Source organism: Lepidochelys olivacea (assembly GCF_965140295.1).
Source record: "Lepidochelys olivacea isolate rLepOli2 genome assembly, chromosome: 12".
Lineage (NCBI taxonomy): Eukaryota > Metazoa > Chordata > Testudines > Cheloniidae > Lepidochelys > Lepidochelys olivacea.
The window spans coordinates 17,416,563-17,442,857 of NC_140422.1; the positions used below are offsets into that span (position 1 = coordinate 17,416,563).

The 26,295-nt window shown below is 38.6% G+C and overlaps 1 protein-coding gene across 1 annotated transcript in view; it reads left to right on the forward strand.

Annotated features, from left to right (window-relative positions):
* The window catches only part of N4BP1 (NEDD4 binding protein 1), a 36,774-nt gene extending 10,635 nt beyond the window's left edge, over positions 1 to 26,139 (forward strand). Inside the window, exons 2-7 of the mRNA XM_084644721.1 lie at positions 1,313 to 3,108; positions 18,491 to 18,621; positions 19,825 to 19,921; positions 22,128 to 22,235; positions 23,925 to 24,032; positions 25,489 to 26,139. Of these exons, the coding sequence (XP_084500847.1) occupies positions 1,313 to 3,108; positions 18,491 to 18,621; positions 19,825 to 19,921; positions 22,128 to 22,235; positions 23,925 to 24,032; positions 25,489 to 25,834 (2,586 nt within the window). The 3' untranslated portion in view covers positions 25,835 to 26,139. The remainder of the gene's footprint in view (positions 1 to 1,312; positions 3,109 to 18,490; positions 18,622 to 19,824; positions 19,922 to 22,127; positions 22,236 to 23,924; positions 24,033 to 25,488) is intronic.
* The last annotated feature ends 156 nt before the right edge of the window (positions 26,140 to 26,295 follow it).

Consider the following 26,295-nt stretch of genomic DNA (forward strand, 5'->3'; position numbering starts at 1 on the left):
TGAACTACGTTAGCTGAAACTTTCCAAAAAAAATTAATCTAGAGACAGACAGCTGGTATGGAAAACTTCAGCCCAAATTATTAGTTTGGCAAAGTTAAAAGCAACTGAAAACAAAGCTTTGGAAAGTGTTTGCCTATCTATAGTGTTACTAGTTGTGCCACCTATATTGTGATGACAACAGAAACATGTCTGTAAAGGAACAAACATACTTGGAAAAACTTTTCTTGTTTTCCCTGTTTAGATATAGAAATTATTTGATTCTGGAATTCTGTCATTCAATCACTCTTCCATTTCCTACCAGAATCTGTCCTTTTAGAATCTTATTCTTTAAAACTGAATTATAAAAAGTGTGGATGATTTTTTGTGTGTGTATGGCTTTCTTTGAGTATAACTACCCGTTTTAAATACGTGACTGACTAATGGAGTTGCAGTTTAAAATAATATAATGAATACTTTATGCAGGTAATGGAAGAATCTATAATTGTTGGCATCTGGATACCAGGATGGGGTGTATTTGGTTGGTTTCTTAAAGGAAATAACTACCTTTATTAGGATTGGTACTGAAACTAGCTTTATGTTAAAAATGTTTTTGTAGCTTGATGTATGCATTCTGATGTTTAAATACTGATCTTGAGTGAATAATTAACCAGTGCTAGGATTAAATATAACTGTAACAAATTCCTAATATTTCTAGTTATACCTATTACAATATTTTTAAATCAATTGTTAATTTTCTTCAATTTTGGTGTTGGAACACGGTAATCTTTTAAACAGAGATAAATTTGTAGGCTAAACCTCACCCCTCCGGTAAAAACATGCATCATTTCAGCATCAATTTTCTGCAGAATATCTTTATAGCTGACACTGGGACATATTAGTTATATCAGACCACCTTGCAGGACTGCATGTCACAGATGCCAGGGCTGGGAGCAGGGCTGCTGAGGGGTTGGTCTGGGTCCAGGAGTGGGGCTGAGGATGGAGCCATGGCCAGGGCTGGCCTGGGCCCCTCTATGTCACCCCCCCCCCCACCGAACATTCCTCCTAGGGGCACACCCCACAGTTTGGGAACTATAGTCTCCTGGGAAACCAATAACAGACATTTGAAATGCAATGTTTACACTTATCTTGGATATCTTCCTCTACTTAATAACTTCATACATCATAATAAACTGGCTTCACTGTCTGTTATAGTGGCTTATCATTGGCCTAAACAAAAATTGACATTGTATAGACACTTCTGATTTGTAAAAAGTTGTTCATTATGCTCTCTCTCTCTTCTCTCCTCCTCCCCCCTGCCCCCACCCCTTTATAGGAGTATATTAAGGGACTCTGTGAACCTGAACTAGAAGAAAAGGAACATTATCCAAAGGACATGCACTGCATTTTTGTTGGAGCACAGAGCCTGTTTCTTAACTGTCTTATTCAGGATACCTGTGCTGATATAACAGTGCAGGAAATAGGATTACTTAGTATTAAGGGTGGTGCAGAGGCTGTTGTGATGGCTAGAAGTCATATTCAGCAGTTTGTGATGCTCTTTGAAAACAATGAAGGCTTGTTAAGTGACAAGGAATCAAACATAAAAAAGCAGTTTAAACAATTTGTGGAAGCACATGCAGATAAATATACAATGGACTTGTTGATCTTGCCTAGCTCGCTTAAAAGAGAACTTCTGAATCTTACACAAAGTGATTGTTGTGAAACAGATGGCAATATTATAGATCTTACTGCAGATTCTGAAAGCACACCAGAGTTTTCACAGGACAAAACCCCAAAACTAACTGTAATGAGTGGAGATGGAAAAACAATTGGGGAGGAAGCAAGAAAACAAGCTGGAACCCCTGTAACGGAGCTTACAAAACAAATGGACACGGTGTTTTCCAATGCACCAGGAAGGTGTTTTGTTCCTATAAATGGTGTGACTCCACTTGAGGCATCCGTTTCCAAAGAGAGACAGTCATGTAAAAGGAGGTGTTCTGATGCTGAGGAAAGGCTTCCTAAGAAACAGTTTTCATTAGAAAGTGATCAGGAGGTCAGGCCTACACCATGCAGTAAAGATCCAGATAGGGGTGCAGTTATTGATCTGATTTCTGATAGCTGCAGTGAGTCGGATGATCCACGCTTCTCTATTACAGACTGTGATGAAATTAGTGAGGAAATGGAATACAAGATTCTTGTAAACTTTTTCAGGACCATGGGATATTCCCAAAAAATTGTAGAGAAAGTTATTAGTGAACTGGGACAATCAATGGAACCATTAATGCTCCTGGAAGCAATAGAAAAGGAAAGTACAAAGCTTCAGAAGGAAAAGGAACAGTCAGCGCAGATATCTCGAACCGTAAGTGTGCATTCAGGTCGTAATGCAGATCTTTCACCGACTCTGAAAGATAGAGGTTCTATCAGTAAAAATCAACTTAAACCCAGTCAGACTTTAAAGGAGACAAAAAATGTAAAACAAAAAAGATCGAATTCACCACGTGCACAGCTCCGGGCAGAAGACAAAATGCATGTGACAGACTATAAAAATAAAACTGCTCTTCCTTCCACTAAAAAGTCAACAGAGCATTGTAAACAAGTACATTTGAATTCTTCTGATCAGAGTCACAGTTCCAGGACAAATGATGTAGAAACTGATGGTCTCATACTGTCTTTTAACACTGCACAAGAATTAAAGAAATATGGAGCACTAAAAGATGTTGACTTTGTAGCAAGAGGGAGCTCAGACCAAGAGCATGCATCAGTTCAGACTGAAACTGTAGTTCAGCAAAAATCTGCAGGGCCCTCGAATACACAAAATAATGAACCTGTTCATGTGGAGAGACTAGGACATTGCAATCCTTCACAGTTTAGACTCCTCCACCAACCGTCTGTTGATATCCCAAAACCTACTGAACGTCCTCTTCCAACTTCTGTGTTTCCGTCCCAACTGCATGCGCCAAATCAAGAGAGGAGGACAGTGGGACCATACAGTCATCATACAGATGCCTCAGTTACTGGGGTTCAAAGGTTTATGGATTCTCTGAAAAAGCCGTACAATCTGGAGTTGAAAAATGAACCTGGGAGAGCATATTTAAAACACATCATTATAGATGGAAGCAACGTTGCAATTTCGTAAGTATTGCTAGTTTGCGCTACTTTTTATTAAGTGTCAGTGAATTTCAGAGTGAAACTGGGAAGAGCGAGCACAGCCTGGGTATAAAAGCTTTTCTTGTCAAAAATTCTTGTTAACTGGCCTCCATATGACCAGCTATTAATTTACTACTCCAACACAGTTCCCCACCAATCTTGTAGTAATGGGCTAATTTGGTAGGGTGTATAGTGGTGACTTCTGTCCATTGAAAGCTAGATGAGCAACATGAACCTCATTTAATTGCCTATTTAAACTGTAGAAGAAATCCTAGTTTAATACCTGTATTCTCCAGTTTCTGTTAAAAACATGTATGGTGTTACTGTTTAATGGTTGCCATGTTCCACTTAGGTGCTTTAGAAATTCTTCTAGATACATACCTGGGAGATGATGCTCAAATACTGTGCTGATGTGGATGGTATAAGAATAGCAGTCCCATTTCTGTCATGGGTGAAGCAATTCCCAGAGAAGAATGTGTGGGTTTGGGGAGGAGGGGAGGACTTTGACCTTATGCTAAATAGAGCTACCTTCTATTTACTAAAGCTTAATGTGTTTAGTATTTGATAAAATAGGTGCGAGTTTTTAACTATAAGTTTTAATATTTGTAAGTCAATTGAAAAATTAAGTAGTACATACTAATAGTTGAGAAACTATATTTAGCCTAATTGTCCCAATTCTAAGTTCATATATTTTAAATGTTATTCTGTGATACCCTTAAAGATTTGACTTCTACATCTTGGCAAGAACTGAGGAGAGTCCTGAAAACATACAACAGGTGTCCCGTGATTTAATTTCTTAAATTTCATATTTGTGCACAAACACATTAATAGACATGATTGTAAATGATCAAATACACACTTCATATGTTTACATAAGAATATATATATATATTAATATGATATGGAATTCTTTTGAACATTGTTTTGTAATATAGAAAACTAAAATCAGATAGGGCAAGGGAGAGAAGAGATCCTTTCTGAAGGTAATTCAGTTTGCATTTATTAAATCAACAGGGTTTTTTATTAAGCAACTGTCAAACACAGTCTAATATGTGCACTTTTTAAATCAACTGCTTTAATTTATCAGTATGCAGTCTTTGAAGCGCATCCCCACTTAAATTCAGAAAGAGAATTCAGCAGTGAGCTCTAACCTAATATTATAGCATAATAAAATTGTATGATCGAAACTTACAAATAAAGAGTAACCTGACATTTAGTGTTCTGGCAGACAACTAATGAGCATCTTCTTAACAGATGAAAACAAAAATAATTACAGTAAGAATGTAATGTTTGAACAGCGAGAATATTTTATAAATTATCAATGAAGTTCAGGATAAGCATCACGTTAAAATCTAATTATTAAAAAAAATTGAGTAAAAAAGGGTTGGCTTTTTACATTTGCCTGAAGTTGTCTTGCCAATTTTTGCTTTTTTTTAAGTAACATTTTCCTGTCTCTAAAAGTATTTATAGTGCATTGGTACCCCCATGTGACCAAGGATCAGGGCCCCACTTTGCTAGACGCTGTGCAAGCATGCAATAAAAGTAGTCTCTGCCCCCAAAAAAGTTGACAAACTAAGGGGGGTTGTGTATTTTGTTTGACATCTACTGGGTGCTGTGTGAAAGACTAACAAACAGAGAAAACAGTGAAAGACACAGTAAACAAAATAAACTTACTGAAAATAGACTGTTACCTTTCAGTTATACTAATTTTATGTGTTCGCAATTTTTACCTATACTTGTTAAGAGTGAGACTGAGGGCTGGTCTACACTAAAGCTGTAAGTCAGCCTAAGTTACGCTACTTCGTTATGTAAGTTGTGTAACTGAAGTCGACATAACTTAGGTCAATTTACATCAGTGCCTGTACCACAGTGTGTTGACAGGAGATGCTCTTCAGCTAACTTACCTTCCGCCTCTCACGGAGGTGGAGTACAGACGTTGACAGGACAGCGCTGTCCCATCAACTTAGCTTGTCTTCCATTACAGCAGTTCTGATTTAGCTGTAAGTATAGACGAGCCCTGAATATAGACTTCTGAATTGACCTCTCCTTTAGTTGATCTCCTGCACCTCAAACTATGGAGTTTGCAAGCAAATGAGTAGTAGAGTGAATACTTGCTTTAGAATTCTTCACAACAATGGAATGTGAAAGTGTGATATCTAGAAACATTTCATTTCTTTTTTGGGAGAAGTGCTGTTTTCCAGGAATAGACCAATTGAGCTTCCTGTTGCTCCACTGGCTAATGCTAAGATAAGAAGTAAACCTGTAGTGCTTTGAGTTCCTCTGCAATGAGAACAGAGAAACTGTCTAATATGAAAATAAGTGTGTCTCCATCTTAAAACTCACAAGCAAAAAGTACAAGTTGATTACTTACAGCAAAAATAAAACCAAACCAACCAAACAAAACCCTCTCTGGATTAATTTACTCCTTATAGCTAGACTTTATGTCCTCCTTTAAAACAGACCAGGTATTTTAAATATATTGCTTTAAAAGCAGGAAATACTAACTGAAGTGATATTAAAGCCATGAAACTGCAGGTGGTGATTGAGGTCAGTGTTTGAATGGGACACTTCAGAGAGTAGGCCAGAGTGCTGCGTATCATACGCTGCAGGAAATGCTCTCAGCTGGATAAGAAATACAGCAGGTCTTATTCACTTGTAGCCATTAGAGACAAGATGCTGTTGAATAGAATTATTTTAAATCTGTGTCCTAAACAAATGAACTTTACTTTAATATTTCTCAAATATGTAGATTTTCCCTGCAATATCAATTTACAGCATTCTTTATTTCCTGCCCGAAACATTTAGTGTTTCTTTGTGCTGTTACAAAGCTGGAATATAGTTTCCTATCCGTATCTGTAAATATGTATGTATTTGTACGTATATACATGCATACGTAAATTATTGTTTAAAAAAAAAGACTGCAAATTTTTGGCTAGATGAGGATAGAAAAATGGACTCTTAACTACTACATCTTGTATATCTAGAAGCAGCCATGGATTTAACCACCCAACCTATAATTCACTAAATTGTGAATCTTGTTAACAAACGGTGGACAAATTCCCTTAATTGTTAGGGAGGACATAACTTCCACAGATTCCTCCAGCTCCTTACCCAACCCAACATCATCACCCTCCAAGCCTCAGTTTCATTCCGACTCTAGAAGAGGCTGATAGATATCAACGTCTAGATCCAGTGAAAAGGATGAAGGACTTGAAAAGAGGCTTGCTCAGTCATAAAAAATGTGAGGGTGCAGAGGATGTTATGAATGCTTCTATACAACAGAATAATATTTAGCACAAAACTATCTTTGGTAAAACAAAGTACTTATGACTTTATATATATATATTCTTATGGAACTCTTAACTGTGGATTATTTTGTAGTGCATCATGCTTCTGGTTTTGAAATCTCCTCTCATTTGCCTTTATACTGGCTTATAAAAAGTCAAAATTTATTGTAGTGTATTGTAAATTGAATATTTCAGGTTTAGATATTTGAGGTTATGCAGATTGTCACCTTATTTTCTGCTGTTCAGATGCAGATCATGGTTGTTTCTGAAGTCTCTTGTTAAACTGCACAATTAGTCTAGGTATTCCCACTTCCAATCATATCTTCAGAGTGTACTTACCTACTGTAAAGGTAGCTTTTCCCTTATTTTTCTGGGAATAGGAGATTTGAACTTTATTTCACTCCTTCAAGGCTTTAAGAAAGATACCTTTCTTGCATTGGATATTTTAGCAACAGCTTGGCCTAGATCCTTCATATCCCTTTTGAGCTGGACGTTTTTGTTTTGTTGAATGTGAATAAACATTCATGTACTAAAGTTCCATTATTCAGGAAGAACTTTATGGCATAGATGTTAAAGAGCCAAGAAAGAAATTCAAAATTAAAAAAAAAAAAATCTGCATCTCTAGATGTTGAGTTGAAATTTCATGATGTTAAATCAGTTAGGGCTTTCGGCAGAAATTTGATCTCAACAGGTGCTGGTCTCATCAGATGTTCCTTGGACTCCTACAGATCATCCTAAAGCCTGATAGCTTCTCAGAAGAAAGATTAATAAAAAGCAATTTGTCTTAAAACAGCAGCACCTGTTAATACTATAGTTAGGGGTATGTGTCAGATTCCCAACAAATTATGTTACTTTAGGAGTTCATATTGTAGCTCTTAACTGTATTTCAGTTTGGAGCGAAATCTAGAATACAAAACATTAATAAAGAGTGACTGATTCTTTAGCCTTCAATAGGATTAAAATAGGTTACTAACATAAATATTATGGACTAATTTGTTCGGCGTCTGAGAGATGTTACCTTGGGGGGTGCAATATTTTCTAGTTAGGACATCCTATTAGTCTATTGACAGTATTTTAAAAATAGTTTAAAAAATGGTCTAACTAGTGATAAAAATCAGTGAAGTACAGGTACGTTCCCAAAAGTGTAAGTTCTTTCAAGGTGGCTCAGACGTCACAGTACTAAGTGTGTTACAAAAACTCTCAGATCTTTTTCCTTCACCCCTTTTATTCCATCTACTTTGTGACAGATTTCTTTTTTTCTTTTTCCCCTAGTTCTAGCCTGATGACTTTTTCAGGCCACTTATATTTTCCGATAGTTGAGCAGGCCTGGGAGTGTTTCCAGAACTGGCTGCTATCCTCATATCTCATCTCTTGGAACCTTACCTGGCGCCAGAGATTCAGTGCTTTCTGGTATATCTCTGAGTATTCTTGAGGTTTCTTATTGTACCTTATCTCAAAAAGGTATTTGTGGCCTCCAGCACTATAATGTCTGAGCACCTACTTCACTGACAAGCTTTAAATTCACAGGTGTAAAGTATTCATGCTGGAAGTAGTTGCACACTCTTGCAGTCAGAGAACAAATCTTACTTTCACTGGCCAAATACAACTAATGCATTTTGAAGAGCAAAGATTGACTAATGCTCTCGTGGACCTCTTTGTAATCAGTCCAGAAAGATTATTTTCAAAAAAGGGGGAAGGAGTCAGAAAAGCAAGTTTTTGAGTAAATGAATCTGAGGAAATCGGCCTCTTTTTTGCTTGTGGAATATCATGAATGGTCAATGAAGTGAGTTAACCATTTGTTCCAAATAAATAATTTACCCAGTCTATTGTTAGATAATGTAGGAAGCTTTCAAATACAGTGTGTTACCTTCCTTAAAGTATGGTTATTAACTAAAGGAGATAATTTGGTAGCTATTATTCTAACTTCAGTTTAAGGACCCATAGGTATATCCTCTGAAGCAGTGGTTCCCAAACTTGTTCCGCCGCTTGTGCAGGGAAAGCCCCTCGGCTCGCACCGCTTCCAGCAGCTCCCATTAGCCTGGAGCAGCGAACCGTGGCCACTGGGAGCCGCGATCTGCCGAACCTGCGGACGCGGCAGGTAAACAAACTGGCCCAGCTCGCCAGGGGCTTTCCCTGTACAAGCAGCTGAACAAGTTTGGGAACAACTGCTCTGAAGAATTAATTTGGATACCAGTCTTGAAAAAGCCAGCATTATAAGGGTTAACTGAAGTACCTGATTAACACTTCCTGTCACTTGACTGTTGCAGTCCTGGTAGCTCTTACGGGGAAATTCTCTATGACCCACAACTGTATGACATTACTTGAATAAAAGTACAGTGCTTTTATTACAGTAAATAACTTTACAAATGAACTATTTCCTCATTGTTCAGATTTTGTTCTTTAGCAAATAGGCAAACTGCAAGTCATAATTATGAGTCATCATTTATCTTAACCTTTTTAGACTGATTTCCCAAACTTGTATCAATGGAAAAGAAATGCAAATTGATGGGGTTATGTAGAAAGTAACAAGTCCACCACATCCTCTTTAATCTCTGCTTTTTAGAGAAGGAGCATTTTTCTGGAGAAAGAGAATAGGGTTTTATGTAATGGTATGAACTCAAAATTCTCTCAGAAGATATAATACATTGTTCTTCCTAGCACTTATGAAGTTATTGGACACGTCAAAAAATAAATGTCTGAATGCATTATGCTTGGTGTAAAAACTCTGAAATGACCACTCAGCTAACAGACAGTGAATTAAAAAGAAAATATCTTAAAGCGTTCTTAAGCCATTGCCTAAAGTTTCAGTTCCATAACTACCCTTACTCTTAGGGCTTGTTTTTGTTACATTGTTAGAGGTAAAACTCAGGTTATAACCCAACTTGAGCTAACCCAACTCCCATCCACACAAACAGCTCTCTAGCTTGAGCTAAGTGATCCTTTAAGCTCAAGCTAGCTGGCTGGTCGAGGGAGCGGTATAGGTTGAAGCCTGTGTGCTTTCTGATGCTCAAGTTTAGGCTATATTTACACTAGAGAGCTTACAATGGCACAGCTGTACCAAAGCAGCTGTGCCATTGTAAGTTCTCTCGTCTGGCCACTCTATGCCGATGGGAGAGAGCTTTTCCCTTCAACATAATTAAACCACCCCCAATGAGCGGCAATAGCTATGTCGGCAGAAGAAGCTCTTCCGCCAACATAGCACTGTGCACACTACCACTTATGCCAGCGAAACTCACTCGGGTGTGTTTTTTCACCCTCCTGAGTGACCTAAGTTTTGCTGACATAAGTGGTAGTGTAGACATGGCCTTAGTAATGCTGTGGGGATGCAGCAGCTGTAATTACAATTTATCAGCTATTAATCAAATCACTCTGTGCTACTTATCCGATTGCTCTGGGCAGCTTTTGTTTTTGTTTTGAGTGTTTTGCAGTATGGTTGCTTTCACTAGAGCTAGACTAGCTCAAGTAGAGTAACAAGATAACGGTTGCAGTGAAGACAAACCCCTACAGAATGTCTACACTGTCTCTGGGAGCAAGCCTCCCAACTGTGGTGAACAGACTTGTGGTGGTGGGGCTTGTGCTAGCATGCAAAAAATAGCTATGTAGACATTGTGGCTCAGGTTCTCAGGCATAAATCAAAGCAACACAGCTATTTTTAGTGCACTAGTCTGAGCCTCATCACTACAAGTCTGTGGATCCTGGGTGGGAAGCTCGCTCCCAGTTGCAATGTAGACTAGCAGTTCTCAAACTGTGGGTCGGAACCCCATTGTAATGGGGTCGCCAGGGCTGGCGTTAGACTTGCTGGGGCCCGGGGCCAAAGCCAAAGCTCGCGCCGCACTGCCTGGGCCAAAACTTAAGGGCTTCAGCCCTGGGTGACAGGGCTTGGGTTTTGGCTTTGGCCCCCCTGCCCAGGGCGATGGGTCTTGGGTGAGCTCGGGCTTCGGTCTCCCCTCCTGGGGTTATGTAGTCACTTTTGTTCTCAGAAAGGGGTCGCGGTGCAGTGAAGTTTGAGAACTCCTGTTAACATACCCTGTAGTGTGCTCTTCCTAAACCTATTCACAATGACACCTGCCTCCATGTTCAGTCAGCTGAAAACTTTGATTACAAACCATGAGGGCGAGGAAAGTTAACTAGAAGTAACAGAATCAAGTGGTTTAAATGCTTTACTGAGTAACCACCTGATCTTTTGTCAAGGTTGTGCTCTTGATTTGTTTATTGCAGCGTTGTTGTGTATGGGAAAGGCCTGAGGTTTTTTGGTTTTCTTTAAATCTGCATCTTTCTATGTACTTTAAAGTGGGTTTTTTGAGACTGTCATTTGCACCTCTGCCAAATCATGCCTCCTCCATATGTCATTTTGGCTTCTACCCTAAGATGCACCCACACCCCTTCTCCCCCAATCCAACACACCTCTTTGGGAGGGAAAATCTCTGTCCATGCCTGTTAAACTGAAACTAAGTGGGCATCAGGCTCTAGACACACCTTTTGCCTTTTGTACCCCTTCTGGGAGGTTGAAGAACTTTATTCTTTTAGGTTATGTCTATATGGGGGAAAAGAGGTGTGTGTCTGACATGTTAATGTGCTAAAATCCTGGTTTAGGCAAGCTGTAGTTTTAACATTTGTTACTGGGTTCGGGTGAACCCTATGGGAGTGTTACTTCAATCAGCCTAGAGTTTACTTTTACCAGCTAATTTGTGTTTAAAACATACCTTTTTTTCTTAGTGAAGAGAGAGCCTTTCAGGTAGACTGTGGGAAACATCCATGCAACAGTAGCTCCCTTAAAACAATATTTATTAAAATAAGAGAAAAATCAGAGCAGCATAAAAAAATAACATCTCATCTGGATTCTTTGGAAAAGCCCAGCCAAGCTGGCTTCTCTTAGCTTAGTTATAGAAAAGAAAAAACCTTACATGTTCTAGAAAGCAAGTGCTATCTCTGACATTGTGCTGCTGCTGTGTTATGCTGCTTATTATCTTCTCTACCTTGCCTTGCTATGGCCCCACCCCAGTTGTAAATATAGACCAAGTTGGGGAACAGATGCATTCCACAGGAGGTGAGCAACTGAGAATAAGGGCTTGGCTATACTTGCAAGTTAGAGCGCATTAAAGCAGCCCCGGGCATTCTAACTCCTTATGCGTCCACACTGGCAAGGGACATAAAGCGCTCTGACTCCACAGTGCCGCAAGAGCTGCTAATGTGGCCACGCCAGTGCGTTTGCAGCTGACAGTGTAAACACAGGGCAGCGTTTTCCCTGTTGTGGTCTCCGAAGGGCATGGCAACGCTTGCAGATGTAGAGCGCTTTGAGTTAAACCAGCCTGCATAGAGTGCAGTAGGGAAAGTGCTGCAGTCTGTCCACACTAACAGCTACAAGCGAACTGGCGTGGCCACATTAGCATCTCTTGTATAGGCCACAGAAAGCAGTGCACTGTGGTAGCTGTCCCAGCATGCAAGTGGCTGCAACATGCTTTTCAAATGGGGGGGGGGGTGGAGTGTGACAGGGAGTGTGTTGTGTGTATGTGTGTGGGGGGCAGAGTGGGTTTGGAGGGGCTGAGAGCATGTCAGTATGCTGTCTTGTAAGTTTAGAAAGCAGCAGACCCCCACTCCTCCCTGGTTCGTTTGTTCGTTCTCTCTCTCTCTCTCTGTCTCACGCAGCATTCCACAGTAATGGTTGCTTTGTCTCGGAGCAGATAAGCATGCCGGCTGTCAGAAACGGAGCTTTCAAAGGGCATATCCACATTCCTGCAGCGATTCCAAAACAATGAGAAGAGTTGCCGCTTGACTTAAGGGGATTATGAGACTTTCCGGAGGCTGATCAGAGCTCAGTAATGCAACACCTTGTTCACACTGACGCCTGGCATTTCAGCCAAGGCGCACCAAGCGTTAATCTTCTCACCAAGGTGGAGTATCAGGAGTGTTCTAGCCGTGGAGTCAGAGTGCGCTACATGCCTTGCCAGTGTGGACGGGTAGTGAGCTAGGGTGCCCGGAACTGGTTTAATGCGCTCTAACTCGCAAGTGTAGCCAAGTCCGAAGGCTGGTTTAACTTCCAGCGCGCTACATCTGCAAGTGTACTCATGCCCTAAGATGATCCATTAACAACAATTACTTGCTGTCTTTTAAAGGCCTACCTAGCTCAAGGACCACATTTCACAGTTCAGCTTGTTTAGCAGTGCCCCATTTACTCAGGCTTCATTATTTCATTATTATTATTTATTACAGTAGTGCCTAAGGCCCAACTAAGAGTGGGGACATGAAGGGGGAGAGACAGGAGCATTGTGCGAGGCATTATACAAATCCAGTGCTCAACTGTCCCTGCCTCGAAGAGCAGTCTCAACAGCCAAGACAGATGCAAGGTGGGGCAAGGGGTAGAACACAAGCCGTTTAAATTCTTTATCAGTTTTCTCTTGCCATGAATTATAAATTGATAACCTTAGACCCTCTGCCCCAATCCTACTTTATTTATACATAATAAAGCAACAAAAATGCACCTCCCCTCTTTTTGCCCATGCAGATCACCTTTAAGAAAGACGCACTCTTTATCACTGCACATTTTGCCTACCCGCCAGGTCCATGAGTCTTGTGGGTCAAGCGCTGCTGCTCTAAGACTTCTGCCTGCATAGTTTGATTGCATGAGAGAGATTGTAAGTCTGTTGTTCAAATGCAGGTGGCAAAATCACTCATTTGTGTCACTTTTTTTTTTTTCTTAAAGCCTTGCAATAAGAGAGACTGCAGAAAAGGCATAACTTACAGTTTTAGGAGTCACTGCCAGTTCTGCTGCTTTCTCTGTGTCCTCCAAATTATACACTCTTCTAAACAAAAATTGCCCTCTTACAAAAATACAGTCATAATGTGAACTAATGTGTTTTTTGATGGCAGAGTTTTCTGCTAAACAAGCATCAGTAGCAAAGATCTGAATGTCAGAAGCCATCTAAGACTATTCAAGTGCTAAAATTATCAAGCATAGCTGTTTGTTTCTTTAAAAAAAAAAAAGGTTGCACATTAGGGTGTAGAAGGTAAGGGTTTTCTGTGAGGGTTAACTCTCTATGACAATTACATTACTTTATTTAAATATTGATGTTTGTTGTGTGAAGCATACACAGTACTATTTCTATCAGGAAAAAGTGCTGCACAAACATGTTCTGTTACATAAATGGGGCCACATTGTTTCTCATTTACAGTTCAAATATAATTAGTGGTCTGTCTCTCCTTCCCCTCCCCCTCCAGCCCCACTCAGAGAATCTGATCTCAGATTGAAGTAGGTGGCATCAAAAATATAAAGCAAGGAAGAAATTTAGAAAAAAGAGGTGTTAAATATTACTGGGGATTAAAGTGTGGTATAGACATTTAAATTAGGATGTCTGCTAGCAGATTGTATTTTAGAAGTTGGTTATTTAGTTGATCTAAAGTCTCTAAAGTAGCTGTTTGAGGAATAAGTGTGGACTTCAAAACATTTAGGGTATGTCCATGCTGCAGCTGGGAGGTGTGATTACAGTATACACACAAGCATACCCAAGGTAGCTTTGATCTAGCTAGCTTGCCAAAAATAGCAATGAAGCCATGGAAGTGCGCAGTGTTGCCAACTCCACATAGCAGGAAGTCCCCAGACAAACCCTGAAAAGTCACTAGATGGAGCTGTTTAAGCACTCAAAAGGAGTCAAGAATACACACACACACAGAGGCGAAAATAGTCACAAAATCATTCACAAGCAGCTCTATAGTGTTAATAAAATCCATTCCATGCTCTTTTTACTACGTTGTGTTGCACACCAGAAGCAACTACAACAGTACACTGTCATCATCAGGAGGGCGCCCTCTGCTCATTGAGAAGGAAACTGCAACCCTCTGCTCATTGGGAAGAGTGCTCTGTACACTGCAGTCCTGGTTAGGTGGGGTTGGTTAATTTCAGCTGAGCCTCCCTTTCTTGCCAGCCTGGATTAGAGTCGACAGGTTAATGAAAGGGAGAGACCAGAACCAGGGGGAAGAGGGCATTCCTCTGACCTGAGCTCAGTGCTGCAGGGAGCCAAGAAAGTAGACTTAAAAACAAAAATCCGCACGCCGGACCCCTTCCCCCTGCTTCCAGGGTTTCATTTCTGAAAACAGCTAGGCAGCTAATCCCAGGCCAAGCCAGGGAAAGAAGTAAAGGGGAACCTAAATCATGCTAGCTCCACCTTTGATCCTGTAGTAAGGGCTTTATCACTGGAGGCACGGTGCCTCTCCTTCCCCCGTGCTATTGGGGCACATGTCCCTGTTTCATCCCACCCCACCATCCATCCTTGCAGCTCTCCTCACTGGCTAACCTTCCTCCTCCACCCAGTATACTGCTTCATTAGTCATATTTCTCTGCATCACAAGGTGTACTACCTATTACAGAGCAGCAAGAAAGAACACATTTGGGTAAAAATAAGCCCTGGCAAATGTGCTGCTTTGTCCAAAATGTGCCTGGCTTTAGCAAAGTATTTAATTAGCATCCACAAACTTCTTTTCCTCACCTGCAGATTACAGTGATCTCAGCCCAAGAAGCCCTGGAATGTGATTTCTTCTGAGAACATGCTCAATTGAGACATAATGCTGTTAACCTGGTGTGCAACAGAATGTAGTAAGAACAGCATGGAATGGATTTTATTAACACTGTTGAGCTGCTTGTGAATGATTTTGTGACTATACATATTGATGACTTCTTTCTGTGAATGTCACTGTAATTGGCAGTGAAAGTCGCTAGATTTGTCACTGGTCACTTTGACACTTGTTTTCTCACTAGGGAAACCAAAAAGTCACTAAATCTAGTGACAAATTAGCTAAGTTGGCACTAGCTACTTGTGTGAAGCTCCTCTGGGACTTTCAGTATATATTCGGGCAGCTACTCCATGTCATCGCCCATGCTGCCATGGCTTCGCTGGTATTTTTAGTGAGATAACTAGATCAAAGCTAGCTCAGGTGTGCCTACCTGTGCTGCATCACACCTCCCAATTGCAGTGTAGACATATCCTAAAGTACTGAATAATGCAGGCCTACTGCCTTATTTCTGAGCTCCCTGATCTGAAATGCATATATGATCTACAGTGTGTTTAGTTCTTGCATTATGCAGATCACTTTACATTCTCTTGGTATCTACCTGATATGAAAACATGAAATGTGTGTTGAAACCTGCTGCCCTCCTTTCTATTCAGATTTCAGAGTAACAGCCGTGTTAGTCTGTATTTGCAAAAAGAAAAGGAGTACTTGTGGCACCTTAGAGACTAACCAATTTATTTGAGCATAAGCTTTCGTGAGCTACAGCTCACTTCATCGGATGCATACTGTAGAAAACACAGAAGATGTTTTTATACACACAAACCATGAAAAAATGGGTGTTTATCACTACAAAAGGTTTTTTCTCCCCCCACCCTACTCTCCTGCTGGTAATAGCTTATCTAAAGTGATCACTCTCCTTACAATGTGTATGATAATCAAGGTGGGCCCTTTCCAGCACAAATCCAGGTTTTCTTCCCCCCCCAACCCAATCTCCTGTTGGTAATAGCTTACCTAAAGTGATCACTCTCCTTACAAAGTGTATGATAATCAAGGCGGGCCATTTCCATCACAAATCCAGGGTTTAACAAGAACGTCTGAGAAACAGTGGGGGTGGGGGGGACGAAATAATAAACAAGGGGAAATAGGTTACTTTTTATAATGACTCAACCATTCCCAGTTTCTATTCAAGCCTAAGTTAATTGTATCCAATTTGCAAATTAATTCCAATTCAGCAGTCTCTTGTTGGAATCTGTTTTCGAAGTTTTTTTGTTGAAGGATAGTCACTTTGAGATCAGAAATCGAGTGACCAGAGAGATTGAAGTGTTCTCCGACTGGTTTATGAATGTTATAATTCTTGACATCTGATTTGTGTCCATTTATTCTTTTACGTAGAGACTGTCCAGTTTGCCCAATGTACATGGCAGAGGGGCATTGCTGGCACATATCACATTGGTGGATGTGCAGGTGAATGAGCCTTTGATAGTATGGCTGATGTTATTAGGCCCTTTGATGGTGTCCCCTGAATAGATATGTGGGCACAGTTGGCAACGGGCTTTGTTGCAAGGATAGGTTCCTGGGTTAGTGGTTCTGTTGTGTGGTATGTGGTTGCTGGTGAGTATTCGCTTCAGGTTGGGGGGTGGGGAGAAAACCTGGATTTGTGCTGGAAATGGCTCACTTTGATTATCATACACATTGTAAGGAGAGTGATCACTTTAGATAAGCTATTACCAGCAGGAGAGTAGGGTGGGGGGAGAGAAAACCTTTTGTAGTGATAAACACCCATTTTTTCATGGTTTGTGTATATAAAAACATCTTCTGTATTTTCCACAGTATGCATCCGATGAAGTGAGCTGTAGCTCACGAAAGCTTATGCTCAAATAAATTGGTTAGTCTCTAAGTGCCACAAGTACTCCTTTTTCTTTTTTCTATTCAGAGTGATGTTTCATTAAGTTGCTTCAGTCAGTTTAAATTCTGTTGAACCTGTTATAATCTAACCTGCTGTCTCTACTCTGTGTGTGGGTGTTCCTATAAATCTGACTTCTGATCTGTAGGAGGATATGAAACCAAGTGATTTGTAAAATTTAAACTGGTGTTAGTCTTGTTTAATCTATTTCACAAACTTTCAGTGAGATTTTGTTTTGTTATGTAAGGAGATCTCTCTCTACCTGCTGCTAATTAAGTCTTCCCTTTGCTCAATTCTCTTACCTAGGTCATTCTTGCAATTGGGTGGACTGCTAATTAGCCCATGCAGCTTTTTCATTTGGGAAGTTGGATACTGGAAATCATGGTTTCTAGAATAAAAACTTAAATTCTGTTCAATATTTGCCAATTTAATTGCACTGGATACTGTTCCATTCATTTTTGCTGAACTGCATTAGTTTATTTTGCATATAAAAGCATTATTATTCCTATCTATATACATCCCATCCCTAGTTGGAATTTTTTGAACACCTGAGTCTAATCATTTTCAAAAGTAACTTTTTAGTAGGAAATAAAAATTGAAGTATTGGGCTATTACGCTTAGGGCTCAATATTTACTTTAATTGTAGGCACTTTTATAATCCACACTGTAATTGCTGTGTGTTATCACTATCCCTTGTTAAAGTCTGTAATAAATAATATTCCTCAGGACTATAATCATACAGTTATTAAATATTTTAAACATTTGTAGTTGAAGGATTTACCCACTGACTTGGGAATCAAATTCTTACCCGCCTATTTTCATTTCTAACTTCCATCAAGTCTTTGTAACAAGACATCTTAACTTCTGGTAAACGGACCTGGATCTTCCACATTAGGCTAGTTCCATGCTTTCTTGGTTTGCTCTTCTTTATTAGAGCCACTCGGCGGGATCACAAAAATAGAAAGGCGTTACCACTTTATTCCTGTTGTAGTTTATCTGAAGTGCAAAAAATTCAGGAAGCTTCACCTCAGAGGTATTACATCATCCATTGATCTTGCTAAAAATTACTAGCCCAATATAATGGGTCGGAAAGGAGCGAAGGGCCTTCTGTTTCCCAAACTCAATATCCACTATTCAAAGGAATCTAACAAGGCATGTCCTCACATCTGGCCCACCTGGTGAAATATGTTTTGGTGCCAACTGGAGAGAAGGTGGGTCTGGTGTTTTGCAGCACAATACTTATTTTCATTATAATTCATTGTATATGGATCATTTTAATCTGTAATTGATAGCTAATCATAAAACTAGAATATGCTTCAACTTTGGAAATTCTCAGCTGGTGGGCTCTTCAGAAGGACCTGGTCCCTGCCCATGACTGATGGCTGTAGTTCTGCCCACAAAACTTGAAGTGGGCTAATCTGTGTATCTGCCTTGCTTTGAGAGGGAGGAGTCTGGTAATATGGCTGAAGAGACACTTCTCCCTTTTTTGCGCTTAAACTCTCTTCCTTGTATGGAGCACCTTGTATGTAACTAGAGCAATAAGCATCCCCTACCTTTATTTTTTAATGGTATTGTACTTATAGTGCAAGATATCACTTCACCGCAACACTTTTAATTTCTTCAACATTCATAGTTGTACAACTCAACATGAACTAATCTTGCTTGTTTTTTATAGCCATGGTCTACAGAAGTTCTTCTCCTGTCGAGGAATTGCAATAGCTGTTGATTACTTTTGGAAACGTGGCCACAGAAATATTACTGTGTTTGTTCCACAGTGGAGAACAAAACGTGATCCTAACATCAAAGGTGAGGCGAATAATGTCCTACTTTCTTTTCTTTTGTATTCAATCTAATTAACTCTCTTTCCAAGTTCAGCTCTTGATATTTGGGACCTGTCACAAAAGTGTAATTGATAAATAACCTAATTTTGAATTGCTAAGTAAGTTTTTTACATTTCTCTGAATTTTATTGAATCACTTGACAATATCCAGTTAGGTGTTATATACTTTATTTTGTAATATGGTATAGAAATTAGCTGCTCATAAATATCAAAATATCTCTTGAATTATTGCAATTCAAAAGTAGTCAGTTATCACTGTTCAGCATCTTAACGTTTGGGTATTTAGAGAAACCTTTCCAGGTTTGCTCAACAGTGTTGCAGACCATTCTCTGAAGAGCTGATATTTATTTCACTATCATGAAGACACTGAGGATGCATCTTTATCAGAAAAAATGTATTCTTACCTTGAGTTAGCTAACATAAGGTAAACCCCTAGGCAGTTTGTAGGCTCATATGAGTTAGCAGGTTGAATTAAACCTTAGGTGCTCCTGTAGTTTTTAACTTGGCCTAACTTGTGTGAAAACTACAAACTGCCTTGTCTTCACTAGGTTTTTAAGTCATGGTAGCTAACGTGAATTAACACATCTTTTTCTTAGTAAGGACAAGGCCTTAATACTTACAAGTCCTTAAACTCTCAGATTTACCTTTCCTCCATTAGTCTCAGCCTTTTAAAATCATTCTCACCTCTTCAATAACTTTAAATTTTTTAAGTTATTTATAAGACTGAGCTAGTTCATCCTTGAGACAGTTCTATGAAGTAAAGAAGCAGTAGCTTCACTTTAATTAGGAAAATTAAAACATGCAGTTAATGGGACTTTTGGGTGGTCACCATCACTGAAAATCAAGCTACCTGTTTAGGTGCCTAACTTTAAGCACTCTAGTTTTAAATGTTTTTAGTCTAACTGACCTGCCACGGATGGAGATGGGTTTTAGAGACAGGTTAGAATTTAGGAATTTATGGGCCACTTGCTCCATCCACGTCAGACTTACCAGCAGTAGTCTATTTCTCAAGATGCAGTGTGCCATCTGTGCGGATCAGTAGGTACTGCTCTCAGAGAAGATAAACTGTTTTGCATGTTACGTAGACTAGATGTAAATTCTGTAAATAATCACTTTAAAGAAGAAAGCCTTGCCTTTAAAACTGAATGTTTGTTTTACCCTTTTAACAGAGCAGCATTTCTTAACACAGCTCCAGGATGTTGGAATATTGTCTCTAACTCCTGCAAGGATGGTATTGGGAGCAAGAATTGCTGCTCATGATGACAGGTATGAAAGATGGGAGTTAAACCCTTTTAAAAGATACACGATGACTGTCATACCTCATGACTGATATTGTGAGGTAAACATTAACCTGGAGAGCCAAGCACCAATTTCATGTCTAAGAGGTGTTCCATATATTTGTGTGCAACTGTGGTGTATCTGTCCTATCAAGGATCATTATTTAAATGACCTTCACTCCCTTGTACACATTCTGCTTTCAGTATGTCATTAAGGCCAGTATTTTTAATGGCATTATATGCAGCCAAAATCTTAGCAACTTTAAACTGTCATCATTCATCCTTGGATGACCTGGATATTTTGTATAATTTGGTAGCTTCCCTCATTAAAACTTGTCATGGATTTTAGTCCTCACTGAGGAAAAGTGTCTTTGACAAGTTTTGTATAAATCACTTGCTGAGGTTTACTAACTTATAACCCATCGAGTTGTGGAGATTGAACACACACATGTGTCTGGATCTGTGCCCATTGAAATAACATATAAACTACTAAAGAGGGAGGAGTTTTTGCATGACCCTTTTTCTACCTTCCAGCCTCTAAGATGGTGTGGAAGAGACAAGAGATGCATAGGTTGCAAATGTTCAAATGTTGACTCTGTAAAACTTGCTGCACTCGAGGTGATCGTAGCCCTAGTGTGCCGTATGGCAGTAAACGATACACAAAGGCAGTTAATGTCAAACTTGCATCCTGGTTTTATTTAGAAACACATCAACAAAATACCATGTTTATTTTAAACACCACCTCCAACCTTGAAGTTCTGGGGAAGTCTTTCAACCAGATGTGTCTCGCTCATTGCAAGTGGGAGTTTCTTTCCACAGTCAGTTAGCTTTCTTAATCATTGAATGATTTCTACTAAAGTTTCCCAATGCCAAGCTGCTAGTTAGAAGAGCATGCTAGAAACGTTTCTTTTATCAGCTAACCCTTTAAAATTTGGCAAAGACAAGCAGCTGCAGCTCTGAGCTAGCCATCTGGAAGTTAGCTTTTTTGCTGCATCTCCCTCTGTCCCAGCTGATAAGCAATCCACCTTTTTGTTTTTCTACTGACTAAGGAGATGGTATGTTCTTGTACATAGACCATGCCTGATGTCATTGAATATGCAGTCTAACCATCATGTACTCATTGAACGTGAAAATAAAATTAAATGCACCAGTACATTTTAGTAGTTCTTAAAAATAAATAACCAAAAACCCCTCCATTAACGCAATGTTATGTCAGAAAATTAAAAGGTACAAAAAGTAGGCAATCCATAGTTGTTCCCACTGTAGGTCTTTTGGGCTCAGTGTTATATCATCTCACATACTTTTAAATTTATGCCTTAAAATAGAACAGCTTTTATTATAATACAAAATGCTGTATACTTTCAATGGAAAGACTTCTGATTGCTGTGGAAATCAGAGTATCACATTGTGTTTACATTGAATCTCTGTTCAAGGTACATGTAAGCAAAACTCTCTGAGAATAATTTATTCTTTTTAAACTCTGTACATCCTAAATGGTTCATAATTGGTGTTTTTAAATAGGAAAAAGTGGGATAGTTTATTTCCAGAGGAATAAACAACTTGTGTACTTTCAAGGTAGTCCCTGTATTTCTTGTATTAATATATCAATAATGAAAACTTGCATTAATTTTAATCATATAATTTTGAAAAGGATATATTACTCATTGATAAAAGAGCTGATGAAACAGGCAAGCATAGAGGTAGTAATGCAATGGAGCTGAAGTATTATCCTGCTGCACAAGGGGACACAGCAGATTAGCCAAAAGAGAATGTCTGGCAATGGACTTAGGTTGAATTGTGTAATGAAGTTTCAACTTTACTGATTTATTTTAGACATGCAGCTTTATTTACCTCTACATACACTTTTTGTAAACCTGTAATTCAGCATACTCAGTTAGCATTTCTATGATAACCACTAGCACCAAAATCTTACCTTAAAAACTTGCTTGAGTAAGCAGTGCTGCTTGCAGTCAGCTGAGACTTGAGATTCATTTTTTGGTTGGTTGAGGTCAACCAGTCCAACTTTATAAAAACTTTAAAACAAGTGTTTTCATTAGTAGATCTAATCTACACTGTCTAATTAGGGAAGGCTCCTTTTATATGACTGTGATGCTTGTTTTCTACCTGATGTGAATGGCTTTGGCCAGAACTAAACTGAAAAAATATTTTAACTGTCTTTGAAATAATTGTTGTAGATTTTTGCTGCATCTTGCTGATAAAACTGGAGGCATTATTGTTACCAATGATAATTTCAGAGAATTTGTGACGGAATCATATTCTTGGAGAGAGATTATTCAAAAAAGGTAATTTTACGGATTTATACAAACCCTAAAAGAGAGTCCTATTCTTATGCTCTAGATGCCCTTAATATAATTTTTAAAATAATGTTGTGACCTAAACTTTAGCAATACCATACAACATAACCGCTCACCTGACATCCTGCTCCAACAACTCACCCCCATTTTCAAATGTCTGGGGGGCAAAAAGGCACATCTGAAAGTAATCCTTATTTGGGTTGTTTTAGACTGAGGTGGGAACAAAATTTAAAGCTGTGCCTCCCCCCCTCTCTTCCCAAACATCCTGTCAGTAGCCCCTCTAATTGAAGATGCATGGTTACATAAGCTTGAGAACCTTTGCTAATCTCAGCTATGATACTTTGATACAGGGAGCAAGGCACTTTGTCAGATAGGTAAGTAGGTCCTAAGCATTTAAGACTTTGCTGGTCAACGCTTGGTTTCTGGATGTAATTTCACAGAGCACTGACCTCAGATTCTGGTAGTGAAATACTCCATTTATCAGCAGGGTCATTGCATGCTGCAGAATCTTCAGTTTATGGGTGGTTTTAAGGAGTAACCCTTTGTAGGGTCCACTGCAGTATTTTAATCATGAAATGACAAAGGCATATTGCAAATACCCATTTTGGTGCTTCTGAGTTGTACCTTTCTCATTTTAATGAAAAAATACAATGACCAATGCCATCTGGGTGGGTATTTATTAATTCCAACACTTCATTGATGATTTTTCCCATAGACTTTTTGCAGTGGCTTTCTATTCTGAACGTCTTGTTGATTTTTGTCAAACTGTCCCAATTAATGACATGGAGAAAAGCCATATTGCAGGTACAATACACCTGCATGTTTACCTGTAAACAACCTCCTTCAACAATTAACTTTTAGTTTTTTAAAGTTATCTAAACAAAGTCTAAAATCTAAACGTAAATCTTAAAAATTGGGTGTCTCATATTAAATTTAAATGACATATCAGTTATTCCATTTTCATTCAGGGTCTAATCCCAAATCAATGGAAAGAATTCAACTGGCTTCAGTAGACTTTGAAACGGGCCTTGTTCTCTAGTCAGAAGACAAAATACTAAGTAGTTTTTATTAAAAGATTTAAATAGGAAGAAGGTGCTTAAATGGTACAGAAATAATCTCTTCCACTATTGTATTTCAAGGTTGTATTTAGTATATATAAACACAGGAACTTCTGATTACTTTAATGTTAAGGATTTGCAGTCAACTAACTTAAATAAAAAAATCTTCACACAAGACTAGTCAGCATTTAGTGCCTGTCCCCTGGAGACACTCTGTTATGTTTTGGTCACAGATCCCAATCAGTTGTGTGGCTTGCAATGATGCAGGAGTCTTGAGCTAATCATTTTGAATATACGGATAAGGAAGTATAATATAAATAATAAAATCTTATGTAGTCCTTTCTCTCTCTCACTTGTTTTGCAGTGGCCCAGACCTTCCAGTTTAAGAACCCACTGTAGTCAGGAATAGTGGCGGGATTTTCGTTTCCATATAATCACCCATTAATTCATGATTTTGGAAGGGAATGTCATTTTTAGCTATAGCAGAATAAAAGTTAATTGATCAGACTGTACTGATTCTAGCTGTGAAATTAGGTGGTTAATTCTACATATTGGGAGTGGGAGGTTGAAAAAACTAATTGTATTGGTAGAGCTATTTCATTAATATTTACTGTTGCAGGTTGCTCCAATACACATTTGTTGGGGACATATTCATGGTTCCTGATGATCCTTTGGGAAGAAATGGACCTAGATTAGAGGACTTCCTTCGGAGTGAAGGCTGTTTTAGGTATAGCAGTCTCTTCATTCTGCTTTGAGAGCCAAGGCTTACAAGGGGCAATAAATGCTTTAACTGAAACCTGAAGTAATTTACTTTAAATAAACAAAGTCACAGTGTACAGTATGAAAAATATATTAAGAGCATGAGCTCTAAAGATGTAATAGCTTTACAGGAAAAAATGTGTTCTTTTTTGTTACTTTAGTCTGTTCAGAAAGTGTTGGTGACGTTACATGCATCTAACCAGGATCTCACAATAAGCAAGGCAAGTGCCTCAGTAACTTCCTCTGAGGTTTGATTGTGGTGGCATTCACATAAATGTGGTGGTCCACATAGCATGCTGGTATTACACAAACCTATGATGCATAACTAGTGACTCTGTTTCATAAGAAATAGAATGAGTTCATCTAAATATATCCTTGATTACCCCTTACTGATGATCAGCATTTGGATGATAGGAGCACTATAGAAAAACCTAAGATAAATAGACATATTAACGGTATATTCTGCACATGGGAGACACACAACTTTTTTCCTATTTTCATTTTCCAAGCTACCCTCAGCTTACTACATCATACTATTAACAATGCCTGCCAAGACATCTGGAACTAAATGACTTTTTAATCTATTTCATTTTTAATCTTAATTTGTTTTAAAATGTGTAGATTTAAATTTACTACCATAATTTAGAAATATATTTAAAAATCAGATCTTCCTTTTATTCCTACAAAGACAGGAGTTCAAACTTTTGGTTTTTCCATTGCACCACATAATGACTTTCCTAGTCTCTACATCAGTGAAATGAATGCAGCTTCTTGAACAGATAAGTAGTGGCAGTATTGTCAGCATTTGGAATAGAAAGAGCTCTGATCTGGGGGTTCTTGACACTTAACCTTAAAGTTTTAATGAAAATACTTTAGTGTTTTCATTTCATAATGATGATGATAAACACGTAACTCTTTAAAAAGTGATTATTTCATTAGAGATATTAAGAAAAAACTAGTTGTTGGCTGATTTTCAGCCATCATGTATGACAGTTTATGTAATGAATTGGTTGACTTAATAGTTTTTTTTTTATCCATCTCTACTATAAGTAATACTGAAGTTAGTACATGGCATTTTGTAAAAATGTAAAACTGATTACTTGAATGTTTTGCTAATTGAGCACTTGAATGTTGAACACTCTTTACCTGTCTAAAACGTGCATCATAGCCAGTCATATCTAATGCTAATCTCTGTTACTATCTCTTAGGCTTCAGATTTGAAGTCCCTTAGGTAGATTGTAGTACTTACTGTTTTGTATCACTTTTGCATCACTTTGATGGAATCAAATGAACTGCATCTTTATTCCAAAACAATCTGAAGAATACTAGAATGTAGGGGTTCAGAGGCTCTATTTTGCCTACACTTTTTATACTCAATACCACTTCTTCCTTAATTTACCAGAAATTTCACTTTTGTTCTATAGAGATTTTCCACCAGCACAAGTAACTCTACCGACTGGGAGACTGCATTCTTCTGGGACCTCACACTTCATGCCAATACCCAAGTCATGCAGTAATAATAGACAACCTATGAACCAAGTACATGGTAGTCCTCCATCTGCCAGGCTTCCATTTGAACCAAACTTGCCTAACGTACAGACTGGTCTAACAATTCCACCACAAAGATCTACAACAGAAACAATACAACTAAGGGAAGCATTGATAAAAATATTTCCTGATTCTGAGCAAAGACAGAAGATTGATCGAATACTAGCTGAACATCCATTCATGAGAGACCTTAATGCACTGTCTGCCATGGTGCTTGACTGAATATGATACGGGGGTCTTACATTGCAACTGATCCACCTAAACTTTGAATGTCAATGTGAAGAAACATGTTGCTCAGTGTCATGTCACTTTATGAATATTCAAAAAATAATACTTTTATTTGTATAAAAAGATATGAACTATTTTTTGTGCATATTCCTACGGCTTTCAAACATCAACCTTCTTTGGTAAATTAAGTTATGCTGCTATTACAGATTTGTAGAAACATTTTCTGTGAAAGGAAACAAAACTTTTTGATTCTGCCTCCTTGGAATTGTGTATTAAAGTAGTAGCAGTTCACTTTAGAATAGTGTTTTTGCACTTATTTCTTAATTATACTTAAGTGGGGAAAAGGTCATGTTTGACACATACTAGATTAGAATATTTATTTTAAAATATAAGATGGAAATGGCACCTTTAAAACGGTTTACCATTGGGGGATGTATTTGCCAGATGTATGCACA